Source organism: Hemitrygon akajei, chromosome 1 (assembly GCF_048418815.1).
Source record: "Hemitrygon akajei chromosome 1, sHemAka1.3, whole genome shotgun sequence".
Classification (NCBI taxonomy): domain Eukaryota; kingdom Metazoa; phylum Chordata; class Chondrichthyes; order Myliobatiformes; family Dasyatidae; genus Hemitrygon; species Hemitrygon akajei.
The window spans coordinates 187,746,384-187,766,408 of record NC_133124.1 but is presented as its reverse complement, the minus strand read 5'-3'; the positions used below and the strand labels follow the sequence as shown (position 1 = coordinate 187,766,408).

General features: G+C 49.0%; 1 protein-coding gene across 4 annotated transcripts in view; it reads right to left on the bottom strand.

Annotated features, from left to right (window-relative positions):
* Positions 1-20,025, bottom strand: part of ikbkb (inhibitor of nuclear factor kappa B kinase subunit beta) — a 155,302-nt gene that overhangs the window by 51,612 nt on the left and 83,665 nt on the right. For all 4 annotated transcript variants that reach the window (XM_073056590.1, XM_073056607.1, XM_073056599.1 and 1 more), the window contains exons 3-6: positions 19,064-19,158; positions 10,489-10,606; positions 9,052-9,121; positions 1,616-1,704 (exon numbers count right to left, since the gene is read on the bottom strand). In XM_073056590.1, the coding sequence (XP_072912691.1) occupies positions 1,616-1,704; positions 9,052-9,121; positions 10,489-10,606; positions 19,064-19,158 (372 nt within the window). The remainder of the gene's footprint in view (positions 1-1,615; positions 1,705-9,051; positions 9,122-10,488; positions 10,607-19,063; positions 19,159-20,025) is intronic.

Here is a 20,025-nt window from a genome sequence, read left to right as displayed (position 1 = left end):
CCCTGGTCGTCCCAGGAGAGTTCATACCAGCCCCAAGGGAGCAAGAGGAAGAACCCGCAGCAGTCCTGGGCAGACTACGTGAGAGGCTCGGTAACCTGGCCCCCATACCCACTTCGCAGCATGGGCAGAACCCGACCTACGTACCCAACGACCTGCAGAACTGTAAGTTTGTTTTTGTACAACAGGGCGGACATCAGGCACCGCTACAGCGGCCCTACGAGGGGCCGTTTACGGTGATTCGAAACAACGGGTCCACATTCGTGCTGGACATTGGGGGGAAAGAGGTTTTCACAGTGGACCGACTCAAACCGGCCCATGTGGACTTGGCGCAGCCGGTCGAGATTCCGGCACCGCGGTGCAGATGCAGACCTCCCAAACAAGGACCGACCCAGACTGAGAACATTGGGGGGTGTATCGCTGGTTCTGGGGGTGGGGGGGTGGGTTATGTGGCGACCCACTTCCCAGTGCACTCGAACCGGCTCACAAAGTGGCGCGCGCCGGCATTGAGGCCGGTCCCAAAGAGGGCGCCAAGTCTGCTTCACCAGCAAGGGGAAAAGCCCGCGCGCGGGACTGGACTGTGAATACGCGCCCCCTATAGCATTCCCACCCGGGGAGGGCGGGATCAGGAAGGCTTTAAAGCGAAGCTGCGAAGTTTGAATAAACCTCTTTTGCAACTGCAGCTCACTGACTCCATGTCGTTATTTCAGCGCTGCGTGTAGCACACCGCTACAATATACCAATTCTCCAAAAACTCCCAATGAAATATAGCTACTGTCGCGCCTTCTTTATGTTGGGCACAAGATGGACCCTTAGAGATGCTGACACCCTTGAAACTGATCACCCTTCCCATTGCTGACCCGTCAACAACTTCTTCCTGAAATCCACAATCAATTCCTTGGTCTTGCCGACGTTGAGTGCGAGGTTGTTGATGCCACACCACTCAACCAGCTGATCGATCTCACTCCCGTACGCCTCCTCGTCACCATCTGAAACTATGCCACCAATAGTTGTGCAGGCAGCAAATTTACAGGTGTGTTTGAACTGTGCTGAGCCATACAAATGTGGTTTGTGATAAAACGTGGGCAGATGGGACTTGTTGCTGGGCATTACAGTCAGCACGGACAAGATGGGCTGAACAGCCTTGTTTCCATGCTGCGGGACGGTGACTAAGAAGCAAGTTATACTCTCAGGGTGAGTTCTCCACCCCAGAGATTGTGTTGGCAGAATCAGTGACCTTGAACAGGGCTGAAATCGAGTTTCAGGCTTTTAGAGCATTTAGGTGCGCATCTAAGATTAGACCAGCCAAACTCCTGTTGGCCGGTGGGGCAGGTCTGGCAACCGTTTCATAAAACCGCAAGCATCAATGATCAGAGTCAGAACAGCCGCCGATAAACGACGTTCGCCCAGTGCAGTAGCGGCACCAGCCCGGTAGCATACTCACGCGCTGTTCCCCCGATAAACGATAAACGACGTTCGCACCAGCCCGGTAGCATACTCACGCGCTGTTCCCCCGATAAACGATAAACAACGTTCGCACCGGCCCGGTAGCATACTCACGCGCTGTTCCCCCGATAAACGATAAACGACGTTCGCACCGGCCCGGTAGCATACTCACGCGCTGTTCCCCCTGCTGCAGCACAATGTTCTCTGGTTTCAGGTCTCGGTGAATGATCCTGTTCTCGTGCAGGTATCGGAGGGCGGAGGCTGGAACACACACAGGGACGCCAACGATCAGTACAGCTGCTCCCTGGGCCACAGGTACCTTCCCCCCTAGAGCCCCTCACGCAGCGTTGCAATGACCCAACCATCTCCTTCCCCGGTCCATTACATCCAGATACGCAAAGCACAAGGCCATGGACACAGGCAGTCGACGTTTCAGGCAGGAGGGGGGGAGTATACAGAGAAGGAATACAAACTGGCAGGTGACAGGCCGAGGGGGAAGGTGGGGTGGGTGCATGGGGGTGGTGGGGTGAAGTAAGTAACTGGCTGGTGGCTGATTGAAAAGGGGCTGAAGTAGATTCTTGATATACAAAGGTATGGAGTGTGGGGAGACACTTAGTCAGAATGTCATAACGAGCAAGAGTTCACCTTATCGTACGAAGGAACCACTCAGTACTCTTTTTAACAGCGTGATAGAAGTTGTCCTTGAGCCTGCTGGTGCATTATTTCACGCTTTTGTATCTTCTGTGGAGAAGAGAAGATCTCTGGAATGGGTGGGATCTTTGATCATGCTGGCTGTTTTACTGAGGCAACAAGATGTGTATGGAGGGGAAGGCTAGCTTCAATACTGTGCTGAGCTATGTCCACAACCCCATGCCCTTTCTTGCTGTAACTCGCAGTGCAGTGGGCAAACCAACCCAGAAGACAATGCTTTTAGTGGTTCAACATGGGGCCATGATCTTATTGGGTGTTAGTGCTGAGGAAGAGTCCATTACCCTGTCCTTACTGTCATGCTACATCTACGGAAGGCTCTGCTCAAGAAGAAAACGTCCCTCATCAAATATCCCCATTACCCAGGCCATGCCATCTTCTGGCAGCTACACTGAGCAGGATTCAGAAGCCTGAAGTCCCAACCAACCAGTAATACACACAAAATGCTGGAGGACCTCAGCATATCAGGCAGCATCTATGGAGTCGAAAAACAATTTACGATTCAGGGTGAGTACCTAGATCTCCAGCATCTGTGTCTCACACTACCAGGTTCAAGAACAGCTTCTTCCATTCAACTATTACATTATAAGACACAGGAGCAGAATTAGGCCATTGGTCCCATCGAATCTACTCCACCATTCCATCGTGGCTGATTTATTTTCCCTCTCAACCTCAATCTCCTGCTGTCTCCCCGTAACCTTTGACACCCTTACTAATCGAGAACCTATCAACCTCTGCTTTAAATATACCCAGTGACTTGGCCTCCACAATTGTCTGTGGCAATGAATTCCATAGATTCACCACCCTTTGGCTTACCTCTTGAACTACCTTAATCACTGACACAAACACAAGAGATTCTGCAGATGCTGGAAATCCAGAGCAACAAACACAAAAAAAAATTTAAGAACTCAGCAGGTCAGGCAGCATCTACGGAGGGAAAAAAACAGTCGACGTTTCGGGACAAGAACTCTCATCATCTTAATCATTACAGTTTAGCAACACTGTGATCGCGACAGCAGGCCATTCTTTGTTTTAATTCTGCCCTTTCTTGTAAAAATTGTGTTTATGCTTTTCTTGCGAATGTTGTAAATCTGTGACTGATGCCACTGCAAGTTTTTCATGGCACGGCAATAAAACTGGACTTTGACTCTTTGACACGGTCTAGCTGCAGGCAGCCTTGGAGACCGTATCCGGCCACGATGTGACGGCTGGATTGAAACCCAGCGGACAGGAGATAGGTGAGTGGTGCAGGAAACGATAGGCTTTACAAATTGCGCTTCGCTGATAATGGAAGCCAAAAATAAATTGGTGAGGCTGTGACAATGTGTAACATGGGGCAGAGGAAGTCCCATCCAGTACAGGATTAGGTACCAGCCTGACGATCTACAACAAGGGGATTCGTCAGTGAGCTGTTCCTCAAACTTCTTAATCACCAATACTCCAAAACGGAAAGAGGAAATGAGACAACAGATACAATCTGTTTCCTCTCATTAATAACGAGCCCCCACCACCCCCAACCCACAACCCATGATCACGTAAAATCTGTGACACACGGGTCGGATGGTGACTGATTGATGTGACTCAGCGGAAGTTAATTTAACGGACTAAACCTGTATCAGGAGGACAGGGCTGTGCCGATCCGATTGGCAGGGCCAGCTCCAGGAAGGTGACCACAGTTTGATAGATTACACTGGTGAACTGACGCGGAGGAGATGAAGACCGTTAGAGGGGGCAGGGGAAAGGATGGGGAGTACTTGCGTGTGTGCGCGAATTAAACAGCGTGGGCATGCATGTGTGTGCATTTGTAGGTGCATTTAAAAAATGACTTCTATTAGATAATTCATTACCCCCCCACCCCACCCCACACACTCACGGATGCTGGAAATCCAAGCAACACACACAAAGTTCTGGAGGAACTCAGCAGGCCAGACAACCGACGTTTTGGGGCAAAACCTTCAGCTACTCAATCCACAACAACACACACAAAATGCGTGTTGTTGTTTGAATTTCCAGCATCTGCAGATTTCCTCGTGGTTACTCAATCCACTGAGTTCCTCCAGTAAATGGCAGCATACAGCATTAATGGCAAGACTCCTGGTAGTGTGGACCATCAGAGGGATGTTGGGGTCCGAGTCCATAGGACACTCAAAGCAGCTGCGCAGGTTGAACCTGTGGTTAAGAAGGCATACGGTGCATTGGCCTTCATCAATCGTGGAATTGAATTTAGGAGCCAAGAGGTAATGTTGCAGCTATATAGGACCCTGGTCAGACCCCACTTGGAGTGCTGTGCTCAGTTCCGGTCGCTTCACTACAGGAAGGATGTGGAAACCATAGAAAGGGTGCAGAGGAGATTTACAAGGATGTTGCCTGGATTGGAGAGCATGCCTTATGAGAATAGGTTGAGTGAACTTAGCCTTTTCTCCTTGGAGTGATGGAGGATGAGAGGTGACCAGATAGAGGTGTATAAGATGATGAGAGGCATTGGTCATGTGGATAGTCAGAGGTTTTTTCCCAGGGCTGAAATAGCTAACACAAGAGGACACAGGTTTAAGGTGCTTGGGGGTAGGTACAGAGGAGATGTCAGGAGTAAGTTTTTTACTCAAAGAGTGGTGAGTGCGTGGAATGGGCTGCCGGCAATGGTGGTGGAGGCGGATACGATAGGGTCTTTTAAGAGGCTTTTAGATAGGTACATGGAGCTTAGTAAAATAGAAGGTTATAGGCAAGCCTTGTAATTTCAAAGGTAGGGACATGTTCAGCACAACTTTGTGGGCCGAAGGACCTGTATTGCGCTGTAGGTTTTCTGTATTTCTAAATTGGTTGTTGCTCCAGATTCCAGCATCTGCAGTCTCATGTGTCACCTTTGGCACCCATTTCTGTGACTCGCAGAAATCACGCAGGTACATTGGAGAGGGTCCAGAGGAGGTTTACTGGAACAATCCCAGGAATGAAAGGGTTAACATATGAGGGGCACTTGATAACTCTGACCATAAGACAGAGGGTTAGATTTAGGCCACTCGGTCCATTGAGTCTGCTCTGTCATTCCAGCAAGGCTGATTTACAATCCCTCTCAACCCCACTCTCCTGCTTTCTCCCGTAACCTTTGACACCCTTACTAATCAAGAACCTAGCAACCTCTGGCTTAAGGGCCTGTATCTGCTAGAGTTTAGAGGAATGGGGGGGGGGGGTGGGAAGATTCTCGTTCAAACCTACTGAATATTGAAAGGCCTCGATGAGTGGACGTGGTAAAAATGTACCTTATAGTGAGAGAGTCTAGGACCAGAGGGCACGGCCTCAGAATAGAAGAACGTTCCTTTGGAACAGAGATGAGGAAGAATTTCTTAGCCAGAGGGTGGTGAATCGTTGGAATCCATTGCCACAGATGGCTGCGGAGGCCAAGTCATTGGGTATATTTAAGGTTGATAGGTTCTTGGTCAAAGAGAAGACTTGATGGGTCAAATGGCTTAATTCTGCTCCTATGTGTTATGGTCTCCCCACCAACACTCAGTTAGGCATTGTATATTCCCCGAGGAATTCATCTGTAATGAAAATTCACGTGTGTAAAGAGAAGATCAACAAGAGCGTGGAGTGTGTGAGCGTGGGGAAGAGCGATAACGATAGGAACACAACATTCTCCTGATGGCTCTCCCATCACAAGGTAAATCGCAGTTTAATGGGAAATCGTACCCGATCTCTCCCAAACACAGATTGGTAGAATCTTTGGCGGGTCGCCCAAAGACTCTGGCAAATTTTTACAGATGCATTCTGTAAGGCTGCGTCACCGTCTGGTACGGAGGGGCCAGTGCTCAGGATCGCAAAAGATGCAGTTTAAAGTTGCCATATATGCTACCTTGAGATTCATTTTCTTCAGGGTAGTTACAGGAAAAAAATGAAATGCAATAGAACTTAGGTGATAACTCAGCCAGCTCCATCACAGGCACAACCCTCCCTACCATTAAGGATATCTTCAAAAGATGGTGCCTCAGAAAGACGGCATACATAATTAAATACTTCACTACCCGCTTTCTCATTACTTCCAATGGGGAGGAGGTACAGGAACCTGAAGACACACACTCAACTTGTCTGTTGTTTGACATCTATATCAACTACCTGGACGATAACGGGATAAACTGGATCAGCAAATTCGCAGATGACACCAAGACTGGTGGTTTGTTTGGTGGACAGCAAGCAACACTATCAAATCTTCCAGTGGGATCAGAACCAGCTGGAAATGGAATTTAATGCAGACAAGTGTAAGCTGTTGCATTTTGGGAGGACCAGCCAGGGTAGGGCTTACACAGTGAGTGGTAGAACAGAGGGATCTGGGAATACAGGTTTATAATTCCTTGAAAGTGGTCTCGCAGGTAGATAGGGTCATAAAGAAAGCTTTTGGCACATTGGCCTCCATAAATCAATGTACTGACTACAAGAGTTGGGATGTTATGTTGAAATTGTATGAGATATTGTTGAGGCCTAATTTGGAGTGTTGTGTGCCAGTTTTAGTCAGCTACCTACAGCAAATAAAATTGAAAGCATGGCAGAGAAAATTTACAAGGATGTTGCTGTCCCAGGAGGATCCGAGTCATAGGGAAAGGTTGAATAGGTTTATCTCCTAGAACGTAGAAGATTAAAGGGAGATTTGATAGACATAGGCAAAATTATGAAGGGTAGCTTTTTTCCACTGAGGTCGGGTGAGACTATAACGAAAGGTCATGGGTTAAGGGTGAAAGGTGAAATGTTTAAGAGGAACATGGGGCGGGGGGAGGGGATCTTCTTCACTCAGAAGGTACGGAATAAGCTGCCCAGCGCAAGTCGTGGAAGTCAATTTCAACATTTAAGAGAAATTGGATGGGTCCATGGATCAGAGGGGTCTGGAGGGCTGTGGTCAATAGGACCAAGCAGGTGAATGGTTCAGCACAGACTAGAAGGGCTAAACAGCCTGTTTCTGAGCCGTAGTGTGCGATTACTCTATGAGTCAGCGATTTAGGAACAATTTCTTCTGCTTCGCCACTGGATTTCTGAACGGTGCATGTAGCCATGAGAGCGACATCATTATTCCTCTTTTGTACTGTGTATTTATTCATTGTCCTGGTAAATTTGCTGCACTGTGCCGGAAAACGAGAGGTTTCACAAGCAGGTCAGCGCGTCCTGGGACTGGTGAGGCGGCCAGCCCCGGTGCTCGAGGCCCCGTCGTCAGCTCGTTCGCGGATCGAGATCAAAGCTCGAAGACCAGAAGCCCAAAGCCTGGAAATGGAGGCCTGTCCCGAGGTTGGAAGGCCTTCCGTTTGTGGCGGTGGGTGGGAGGCAGTAAGGAAGGATGTTGTTTTGTTGCTTGTTGTGTCATTGTGGGCATGTCGTGCTGGTGCCAGAATGTGTGGCAACACTTGGAGGCTGCCCAGCACAACCCTAGATCTGTTGGTTACTGATGCAAGCACAATACATTTCATTGCATGTCTTGATGTACGTGGGATAAATAAATTAATTAACCTGAATCTCAGCTCGGACTTCAGCTGGGGCAGGACAGAGAGAGACTACCTGACCCTGTTATGGTGAGCACAACAAAATCCACACCCCATCACTCCTTACCGAGTCCTCCTTCCCGTCCGCTCTTCATTGCACTCTTATTCTTCCTGAACCTACTTCCTCACCGAGCCCCTCAACCATTCAGCCTTATCCTCACCTCTCTGCCTCTAACTCCAGCTCCAGAACACCAGTTCCAACATTACCTTCTAGCCCACCCACTCTCAGTGCTCTGGGAGTGTGATTTCCAGATGTAAACCCTGGCACTAGCTCTTCGTGGCCTCTCGTACCAAGGGCCCTCTCCCCAGCAGAAGGAAGAATCAGGTTTATTAGCACTGACAGACAAGTTAATCCGTATCGGTCTCTGCCGCTCCTGCAGGTTCACCAGATGTGTGGCGAGGGGGAGCTTGCTCTCCGAATCGTGCTGCCCAGGCTTGCCTATCTAGACAGCCAGGACGCAACGTGACTGCTGGGGGCCTCGCTCACAAGATAGGAAAACCATGAGGGGTATGATTAAAGTGCTTAGTCATTGTCGTTACCCCAGGCCAGGGGACTCCAAAGCTACAAGAAGAGAGAGATCTAGAAGGGATCTGAGAGGTGAATCGTTTCCACAGGGTAGAGAGTATCTGTTATGTTGCTAGAGGAAGAGATCGGGGAGGGTAAAAGTGCAACATTTAAGAGGCATTCGGATAGGTATGTGGACAGGAAGTTTATAGAGGCCAAACACATCCCTCTTTAAGCATCTCAGTGACCTGCCCGTTATCGCAGACTGACCCCCGTGGACGCGGTTTTCAATCTCTGTGGACTGTGCATCCTTTGTTTTTTTATAATTCAGATTAAGATTAGGTCGCAAACACAAGATGCTGGAAACCTTGAGAAAACACACAGAAAATGCTGAAGGGACTCAGCAAACCAGGCAGGATCTATGGAGGGGAATAAGCAGTCAACATTTCAGGCCAAGGCCTTTCATCAGAACTGGAAAGGAAGGGGTTAGAACTATAATGGGGGCGGGGGGGAGGTGGAGGAAGTAAGAAACTGGGAGATAATAGGTGGAGGAGGTGAAGGGCTTTATTTGTTACATGTACATCAGCTCATTGAAGATGTGCTGGAGGGAGGTTCTCAAGTGACACTATACTTCTGGCGTGAACACAGCACGCCCAGAACTTACTAACCCCTCCCCACATGTCATGGAACGTGGGGGGAAACTGGAACACCCAGAGGAAACCCACGCGTCAGAGGGAGAATGCACACACTACGTACAGATGGCGGCAGGAATCGAACTCCAGTTGCTGGTGCTATACAGTGTCATGCTAACCAATGCCCAATTGTCTGGACGCTGCCCGGCCACTGGTGAGCCTGGAACTGGGTACAGCTGGCACTTACCGATGTCAGTGAGCAGGGCGAGGATTGGCATCTCCCGCATGCCACAGCAGTTTTCAAACTTGTTCAGGAACTAGAACCACAGCAGAAGGAGCAACGTTAAAATGCGGGCACTGGACTACGTAAGCAGAGTCGATGAGGTAGCTAGCTGCCTCTGGGTCAGAACACGGCTTAAAATGCTGGCAGGGCTTAACATCACATCGACCCGGCTGGGGATTCACAGAAAATATTCCAAATTATCTAAGTTACGCACATCAAAGTCTCTTAACAAAACACTTGCCCAGGGATGGGGCCAAGAACATTTGACTTAGCCGCTTATCAGGGAGTCATGACTAACATATTACAGCAACAAAGGAGTCTCTACGCAAGCTACACTGTCCATCAGCGGCAGCATCATACCCTTGCATCAGATCTGAAACCCACTCATTTTCCACCTCCTGGGCAGTGTCTGAACGTCACTCACAACCTGACTCACGTCCAGCAGCGGCCCACAGAACATTCCCTGCTGGGGTTATTCCATTATCTGGACTTCCACCGTGCTCAAGAAAGGAGACTCCAATGGCTTTGTTAGGCTGCGTCAAGAGGCAAGACAACCCACCTTCTCAGTTACGTGCCTACCAAAGAACGACGTGCTCTTCACTCTCTCTACAGCAGAGCCATTGGTGTGTAACACAGAGATCGAGAGTGGGAGAAAGAGAGAGAGAAAAACGGGGAGGGGGAGAGAGGGAAGGGGGAAGAGGGCATTTAGAGAGGGTGGGAGGGTGGCCAAGATGGAGCAGGAAGAGAGGGAATGAAGGAGAGGAGAGAGAGACACACACACACGGGGAGGGGGGAGAGAGGGGGGAGGGGGGAGAGAGGGGGGAGGGGGAAGAGTCAGAGAGGGAAGAGGTGAAAAGAGAGGGAGAGAGGGAAGGGGAAGAGGGCATATAGAGAGTGTGGGAGGGGAGTCAATAGGGAGCAGGGGGAGAGAGAGGGAAGGGGAGAGAGAGGAGGGAAAGAAAGAGCAATGGCTGGAGGGGAAGAATGGACAGAAGGGTGGGGAGGGGGAGGGGGACGGAGAGGGAGAGGGAGACACAGGCAGCTGGGAAGGGGTGTGAGGGTTGGGGAGAGACAGAGGGACAACAGACAGAAGGAGAGAGAGAATGAGAAGGGGAAGACAACAGGGTGGGTGGGGGAACAGGGAAGAGGGAACAGTTAAGGGGAATAAGAGTGGTCAAGAAGGGATTTTGGTGGGGGTGACGTGGAAAGAAGGGGAAGGGAAGAGAGAACTGGAGAGAGAAGGCCAGGAGAATGTGAAGGCGGACAACAGTGAGATTATGAGAAGCAGGAGGCCGAGAGCAGGGGTTGGGGAATCGAGGGATTGAGTGGGTGAGAGAAAGAGAGAGGCAAGCACAGGAGACTGACTAGCTGTCGTGGTTGTCCAGCACCGCAAGTCCTCACCTTACGGAGGTCACCTCCTTCACAGTATTCCATTCCCAGCAGGGGCAGGTCGTTGAGGGAGAGTTTCTGCATTCCCTCAGGAACGTCCCGCGCGGCCACCACATTTGGGTGGTTTAACCTGCACGAAAGAAACACGGGAAAATGAGCAAAGAGCTCGGCAAAGGGGATCAGGTTGGGAACAGAAAACCAGTCTCCGTGCCTCCGAGCAGATGGGAACACCAGTGAGATTCCAGGAGGTTCCCAAGCTGTCATCACGATTAGGAATTTCATTTGCGCAAGGGTACGGTTGAAAAGTCAGGAGTGGGCTGCTTGGAATGGAGAAAGTTGAAGTTTTCAAACTAATGAGAAGTTTGATTGTTTGACATTGTTCTACATGGTGGGTGGGAGAACAACCAGAGGACACAGTACAACACAGGCCTTCCAGACCAGAATGTTGTGCCAATATAACACCTCCTTCCTACACAGCACTCCATTTTTCTGTCACTTATGCGCTTTTCTTCAATGTCTATCATCAGCCCTGGCACGGCTGATCCCTCTGATCAAGGCTGATAAGGCTTGATAAGGCTGATCGCACTTATCCCTCTCCTTGTAAAAACCTACCTCTGACATCCTCCTCCCTCCCCCACTAATGTCTGCCTCCAATCATTGTAAAATTATGCCCTCTTGTATTAGTCACTTCCACCCAGAAAAGTCTCTGACCGTCCGCTCGATCTATGCCTCTTATCATCTTGTACACCTCTATCTAGATGCCTCTCATTCTCCTTGGCTCCATGAACCAAGGACCACTAGCAAACGCTGGAGGGGAGACTTAGGGTGTCAGGCCAAGAGCTGCAGGCGTGAATAACCACTTGGAAAGGTGGCAAAGGACGAGCAGTTTACAGGAAGCGGTACTGACTCAGCAAAACAATAATCCGGAGACCCAGTTCCAATCCTACCCTGAACATCTGTTCAGTTCATGACCCAGCACTGGGAAAGTCAATCAGTGGCCCTCAATACTGACTGCCCAGAGCCGGAGCAGAATGAGTCAACTCCTGATGAGGGGTCTCAGCCCAAAACGCCAACTGTTTCCTCCTTTCCATAGATGCTGCCTGGCCTGCTGAGCCCCTCCAGCATTTTGTGCCTTTCTCGGAGGATACAACCTGCAGAGGGCGCTCCTGAACGCTGCTATGTTTAAGTTCAGGTTTATAGTCAGTCAGCCGTAAGCTCCTATTCAGCCAAACACAACGATGTTTATCCAGGACCAAGGGGGCAAACACAGTACACTTACAGTGCCTATAAAAGTACACACCTCCCTTGGAAATGGATTTAATTTGGCTTTTTTTGACACTAATCAACAGATTTCTTTTGTGTCAAAGTGAAAACAGATCTCTTCAAAGTGATCTAAACTAATTACAAATATAAAACATAAAATAAGTGCATAAGTATTCGCCCCCTTTAATATGACACACCAAATCATCACTGGTGCAGCCAATTGGTTTTAGCAGTCATATAATTAGTTAAATGATCACCTGTGTACAGTCAAGGTGTTTCATTGGTTGTAGTAAAAATACACCTGTAACTGGAAGGTCCAACTCCTGGTGAGTCAGTATCCTGGCAAAAACTACACCATGAAGACAAAAGAGCACTCCAAGCAACTCTGCGAAAAGATTATTGAAAAGCAAGAGTAAGGAGATGGATACAAGTAAATTTCCAAGTCACTGAATATCCCCGGAGTACAGTTAAGTCAATCATCAAGAAATGGAAAGAATATGGCACAGCTGTAATTCTGCCCAGAGCAGGCCGTCCTCAAAAACTGAGTGACAGTGCAAGAAGGGGACTAGTGAGGGAGGCCACCAAGAGGCCCATGACAACTCTGGAGGAGTTGCAAGCTTCAGTGGCTGAGATGGGAGAGACTGTTGCCCGGGTGTTTCACCAGTCGCAGCTTTATGTGAGAATGGCAAAGAGAAAGCCACAGTCGGAAAAAAAAATTCACACAAAATCTCAGCTAGAGTTTGCCAAAAGGCATATGGGAGATTCTGAAGTCAGCTGGAAGAACGTTGTATGGTCTGATGAAACCAAAATTGAGCTTTTTGGCCATTGGACTGAACTCTGTATTTGGCATCAGCCAAACATGACACATCATCAAAAACACACCTTCCCTATCGTGAAGCATGGTGGTGGCTGCATCATGCTGTGGGGATGCTTCACTGCAGCAGGCCCTGGAAGGCTTGTGAAGGTAGAGGGTTAAGTTAATGCAGCAAAATGCAGGGAAATCCTGGAGGAAAACCTGATGCAGTCTGCAAGAGAACTGCGACTTGGGAAAAGATTTGTTTTCCAGCAAGACAATGACCCCAAGCTTAAAGCCAAAGCTACACAGGAATGCCTTAAAAACAACAAAGTTAATGTCCTGGAGCAGCCAAGTCAGAGTCCAGACCTCAACACAATTTGTGGCTGGCTTTGAAAAGGGCTGTTCACCCACGATCCCTATGCAATCTGACAGAGCTTTTGCAGTTTTGTAAAGAAGAATGGGGAAAAATTGCAGTGTCCAGGTGTGCAAAGCTGATAGAGACCGATCCACTCAGACTCAAGGCTGTAATTGCTGCCAAAGGCGCATCTACTATATACTGACTTGGAGGGGGTGAATATTTATGCGATCAATTATTTTGTGTTTAAATTTAGATCAATTTGTAGAAATTTGTTTTTACTTTGACATGAAAGAGTCTTTTCTGTTAATCAGTGACAAAAAAGCCAAATTAAATCCACCGTGATTCAACGTTGTAAAACAATAAAACATGAAATCTTCTGGGGGAGGGGAATACTTTTTAAAGGCATACAGCACATAGGATATTAGCACAATAATACTGACAGACAGAAGTAGCTGTACAAGCTGACATAAGGTGCACATGTGCGGAGTGGACGTGGTGTGACCACAGGGCCCAGCTACGATGTTAAAAGATCCAATGGGCGTTCAGCAGAACAACAAATCCATTTACCTACCTTTTCTCAACACTCTTTCAATCCCTCATGTCTCAGCACTTTGCCTCACGCCACCCTGTGCAAACAACTCTCTGACTACGCAGCTTAAAACTCTGTGAGTGACCAGAAGCCATTCAGCCCATCGAGTCTGCTGTGTTATTTGATCATGGCTGTTTATTTACCCCTCAACCCCATACTCCTGGCTTCTCCCCATAATCTTTCAAAAGTCCTGAATGATCATAGCCCCTAAACACCCATGAATACAAGTCCACGAACGCCTGTATCCTTGAATGTTCTCAGTAACATCTAATACTCCATCCCTCTCTGGGACCAGCTGCGTTATTCAAATGTCTGCAACAACAGACACACTCAAAGCGATGGAGCAGCCTCAGCAGGTCAGGCAGCACGTGTAGAGGGAAATGGACAGCTAGCATTTTGGGCCAAGACTCTTCATCCATAGAATCACAGAACACAGACATCTACAGCTCATTACAGACCCTTTGGCCCACAATGTTGTGCTGACCATCTAGAAACTGCCTAGAGTTTCCCTACCCTATAGCCATCAATTTTTCTAAGCTCCATGTACCTATCTAAGAGTCTCTTAAAAGACCCTATTGTATCCGCTTCCACCACCGGCAGTGCATTCCACACACCCACCACTCTCTGTATGAAAAACTTACCCCTGACATCCCCCTTGTACCTATTTCCAAGCATCTTAGAACTATGCCCCCTCGTGTTTGCCATTTCAGCCCTGGGGAAAAGCCTCTGGCTATCCACATGATCAATGCCCCTCATCATCTTATACACCTCTATCAGGTCACCTCTCATCCTCCGTTGCTCCAAGGAGAAAAGGCCGAGTTCACTCAACCTATTCTCATAAGGCACACCCTCCAATCCAGGAAACATGCTTGTAAATCTCCTCTGCACTCTCTCTGTAGTATCCACATCCTTCTTGTAGTGAGGTGACCAGAACTGAACCCCACACTCCAAGTGGGGTCTGACTGAGGTCTTATATAGCTGTAACATTACCTCATGACTCTTGAACTCAATCCCACGGTTGATGAAGGCCATCACAACATACGCCTCCTTAACAGAACTGTCAACCTGCACAGCAGCTTTGAGAGTCCTATCGACACAGACCCCAAGATTTTGCAGATTCTCCACACTGCCGAGAGCCTTACCATTAATATTACATTCTGTCTTCAGAACTCAAATAGAAGCCCACATGAGGGGTCTCGTCTGGAAACAATGACTGTCCGCTTCCCTCTTCCCACTTGGAAACTTGGGACTTAATGACTTCCAATAATGTTCTCATTAGGAACAACACTGGTTTAAAAGTTAAAGATGAACTTTATTTGTCTATGTGTGTCGAAACTTACAAAGCAATATGTTGTTTTGCATCAATGACCAACGAGCCTGCGAGTGTAGCCAAGCTTCCAGTGCCAACACAACTTACCAACCCTAACCCGTACCGTCTCTGGAACGTGGGAGGAAACTGGAGCTCCCGGAGCAAACCCACGCGGTCACGGGGAGAATTGAACAACGATCGCTGGCACTGTAAAGCATTATACTCACTGCTATGCTGCCATGGTTCAATTGTCATTCAACTTTCCAGGAATACAGCCAAACAAAAGAGCATTACTCTGGGGCCAAGATGCAAAACACAGTAGCAACAGCCGCTCACAGTACAAGGCACATGTAGCACATCGAAGATACAGTTACAGAAAAAAACATATAGTCCAAGTCCCAGAGTTCATGCATGTTTCAGCAGTCTGCAGTCGAAGGCAATACTGTCAATTGAACACTGGGGGCAGCACTGACTCCAGCTCGGACACCACATCGCCTCCAGTGGAGCGCAATGACTCCATCCTCTCTCCTGAGGGTGCCTGTAAATAGGTGACACTGCAGCTCGAGGCCTAGTCCACACAGCTCCCCCGCCGTCTACCAATAAGTTGGTGAATCGAGCTTGCAGCATTCCACATTAATGACGTCCGCCAGGGTCTAGTGATCGCAAGAAGGGCGGCTAAGAAGATCACCTGCTGTACGACTTCACACCGCCTCGGCGCGCCAACTCCCCCGACGCCTCTCTGACGCAGCCAGCGGCACGGTCCTCACCAGGTCCAGCCCTTTCAGTTTCCCCGCCAACAGGCATCTCGCCGATGAAGCAGACCTGCCGTACTTTTAACTTCTTAATGCCCAGCAGGGTGTTACAATTGTGCAAAAGACCTTTACAAAAGACATGATCACCTTTGGTTGACCACGTAGAAGCCGCTGTGACTGAGCACGCCGCCGTTGTACTAGAATTGTGTTCACTGTGCACCTCCAACATTGCAGGCGTACGTGCGAACACGCGTGTAGAGAGATGCACCAAGATAAACAAGCAAGGTGCTAGGCAGCTCTCCTGCATCTGTGGCTCACGGTTCAATAACATTCACCACAGCATAACAATCTACCGGATTACAGTCTGTAGCAGAGGTCAGAGTTCAACTCCGGTGCTCTCTGTAAGAAAAGTTTGTACATTATTCCCATGTGCCTGTCCGTTTCCTCCGGATGCTCCGGTTTCCTCCCACAGTCCAAAGTTTAACTGTTAATAGGTTAATTGATAAACTCTAAATTGTGCATTGATTAGGTAGGGTTAAAATTGGTGGACTGCTGGGCGGTACAGCTCGGCAGTCCGGAAAGGCCTGTCGCGCACTGAATCTCTAAAATAAAATGAATTTAAATTAATATGTCCTGTATTAATAACAGCCTGGTATAAACAGGACGCAGCCTTAAGAACACTTAGTTATTTCAGAGAAAGGCTGCCAGGGATAATCGATATGGCACGGCACAAGGCAAGGGGAGCCAGCAGTTAGAAAGCTTCCAGCACTGGCAACTGGTCAAAAGCCTTTGAATTGTATCTCCTGAATGTAGAGTCACCCGGGGAGGGGATATTTCTGCATTGACGTACAATCGACTGTCTTTGTCAGGCTGTGCATGGGCCAGGGGCCATACACTGGAGTTGGGGGGAGGTGGGAAGGCACAGAGGGAAGACAGGCCAGGCCGTGGGGAAAGTGCAGGAGGCAGATGGAGTCCGTGGAAGTGAGGTAGGGGGCAGAGGTGAAATGGAGGTGGATGTTGAGGGAGAAGCAGATCTGAGACTGTGGGGGGGGGGGGGGTGAGGGAGAGTGAAGAGGAGTCAAGTCTGGGCAGAGGCGAGGTGGTGAGTAAGTTTCATGGGGCGGAATAGACCGGGGGGGGGGGGGAGCGGTGGTTAAAATCTAGAAGAGCTTCCACAGAAACACAGTCCCAAGGGGCTCCCTATCATCTTCCTGGAAAATGTGGAATTGTCAGGCAAACTTTCGAAAGATACGAGTCAACGAGGTCATTGTGCAAGGGGAAAGATGTCCCTCCATATGAGGAACTCTTAGGAGTTCTCAGCTCAACATTCAAACCTCTCGGATTTGTTTCACATTTTATGAGTTGATATTCCAATTTTTTCCCCATCCTCCCATCGCCTTGCCCCGAGTCCATTTGAAAACATGTGAGCCGCTTGATGTAGGTGTAATCAGCTCCAAAACTAGCCTCACCTCCAAGTCCCAGCTCTGCTAGATTTGGCTGACCAACTATTTGATGCAAAGGGATTCTTAATCGCCCAGTCTACCTCTCGTAACTTACTGCCAGTCTTGGCTGCACTTCCTCTGCCAGAGTAACACATAATTCTGCATTCCCTTTCCCTTGGACATGCCACGTTGACAACACTCAGCACAATTCTTACCGAACACCTACGCTCTGTCCGCCAGAGAAAGCAGGATCTCCCAGTGGCCACACATTTTAATTCCACGTCCCATTCCCATTCTGGTATGTCTATCCATGGCCTCCTCTACTGTCAAGATGAAGCCACACTCAGGTTAGAGGAACAACACCTTATATACCGTCTGGGTAGCCTCCAACCTGATGGCATGAACATTGACTTCTCTAACTTCCGTTAATGCCCCTCCTCCCCTTCTTACCCCATCCCTGATATAATTAGTTTTTTTTCCCCCTCCCCTTTTTTTTCTCTCTTTCTGCCCATCACTTTGCCTGTTCTCCATCTCCCTCTGGTGCTCCCCTCCCCCTTTCTTTCTCCCTAGGCTTCCCGTCCCATGATCCTTTCCCTTCTCCAGCTCTGTATCCCTTTTGCCAATCACCTTTCCGTCTCTCAGCTTCACCCCACCCCCTCCGGTCTTCTCCTATCATTTCAGATTTTCCCCTCCCCCTACTATTTTCAAATCTCTTACTACCTTTCCTTTCAGTTAGTCCTGACGAAGGGTCTCGGCCCGAGACGTCGACAGTGCTTCTTCCTATAGATGCTGCCTGGCCTGCTGTGTTCCACCAGCATTTTGTGTGTATTGCTTGAATTTCCAGCATCTGCAGATTTCCTTGTATTTACAATTCGTACTGAATTGATTTGATGTAAAACAATGCACTTCACTGCGCACACAAATAATGCCGATCTCTTCAATCTCCCTCCTCTGTGGGCTTTCTTGATCCAGGCTACATGTACTTTCTCTTATTCTCTCCCTCTCTTCCTGCAGCCCCACAACCCCCAACCCCGGGAATCAGTGAGTAACTTTGTGCAGAGACGCCCAAGACACATGGAGTTCCTCAGGTGAACATGACTCCATCAAAATCCAAGATTTCACCTCCTACCAAGACTCCGGCCAGCCCACCAGCCCAAAGCCGAGACCCTTCTGCCCACTGCCAGGATGCTACCAGCTAGCACTCCCCACTTCTGCTCTATCTACAGACCATCCCTACTTTACCAAGCTCGGCCAACAGCAAACCCTCACAATCTCTGCGACATCCCACCACACCCCATCCCTCTCTCTTCACCACCCCCTCATCACAGTATCCCCATGAACATCCTGCCCACTCATCCCAACACCCCTCATTACCATACCACTCCCCTGCCCATACACCTATGTAGGACCCTGGTCAGACCCCACTTGGAGTACTGTGCTCAGTTCTGGTCACCTCACTACAGGAAGGATGTGGAAACCATAGAAAGAGTGCAGAGGAGATTTACAAGGATGCTGCCTGGATTGGAGAGCATGCCTTATGAGAATAGGTTGAGTGAACTTGGCCTTTTCTCCTTGGAGCAACGGAGGTTGAGAGGTGATCTGATAGAGGTGTATAAGATGATTAGAGGCATTGATCGTGTGGATAGCCAGAGCCTTTTTCCCAGGGCTGAAATGGCTAACACGAGGGGCATAGTTTTACGGTGCTTGGAAATAGGTAAAGAGGGGATGTCAGAGGTCAGTTTTTCACACAGAGAGTGGTGGGTGCGTGGAATGCACTGTCAGCGGCGGTGGTAGAGGTGGATACAATAGGGTCTTTTAAAAGACTCTTAGATAGGTACGTGGAGCTTAGATAAATAGACGGCTATACTAGGCAGTTTCCCCAGTTGGTTACATGGTCAGCACAACATTGTGTAATGTGCTGCAGATCTCTACACTCTACGTTCTTACCATTCTCCCCTCGCACCCTCCTCTTCCTCATCACACCCCTCGCCATCCCAACCCCCTCGAACCCCTCCCTCTCATTACCCCACTCCTCGCCACAGCCCTCCTCCCGACCACCTTCGGCCCAAGGTTCTCACCGTTTCATGATCTGGATCTCCAGGCACCAGCGCTCTCGGTTCCTGGCGCTCAGCTCCTGCCGACACTGCTTGATGGCAATCTGCTCCCCGGTTTCCTGGAACCACAGTGACATCAGTAAACACCCGCAGCACAGGCGCCGGGCGAACCCATCTCGCAGTCCAGTCGAACTGACCACTGAAGAGCAGACAGCGGCGGCCAGCTGTTTGATGTCAAGTGTCTGATTGCTCCGCGTGTGTTAATCAGCCCCACTTCAAAACTTACGACAGAGAAACGCAGCAAGTCTTGACACACTGACAAAGGTAAAATGCGAGGAAGACTGCAAGGGCAGAGCAGTTGGAATTTGGCTTTACAATGCTAGTGATCAGAGTTCAATTCCCGCCACTGCCCGTAAGGAGTTTGTACATTTATCCTGAGGCCGCGTGGTTCTCTGGTTTCCCCCCACATCCCACAGTCGTACGGGTTGGGGCGCGTGAGTCGTGGGCATGCCATGTTGGCACCGGAAGCTTGTCCCCAGCATATCCTCAGCTTTGCTGGCTGTCGACGGAAAGGTCACCTTTCACTGTACACTTCAACATGTATGAGACCAATAAAGCTAATCTGTAGGTTAGACATTGGCTCAATGGGAGAAACCAGAGAGTGGGAGTGGAGGATTGCTTCTCTGAGTGGAAGCCTGTGCCACAGGGATCAGTGCTGGGTCCATTGTTATTTGTCATCTATTTCAATGATCTGGATGATAATGTGGTGAATTGGATTAGCAAATTTGCTGGTGATACAAAAATTGGAGATGTAGTCGACAGTGAGGAAGGTTTTCAAAGCTTGCAGAGGGATTTGGACCAGCTGGAAAAATGGGCTGAAAATTGGCAGATGGAGTTTAATACAGACAAGTGTGAGGTATTGTACTTTGGAAGGACAAACCAAGGTAGAACATACAAGGTAAATGGTAGGACACTGAGGAGTGCAG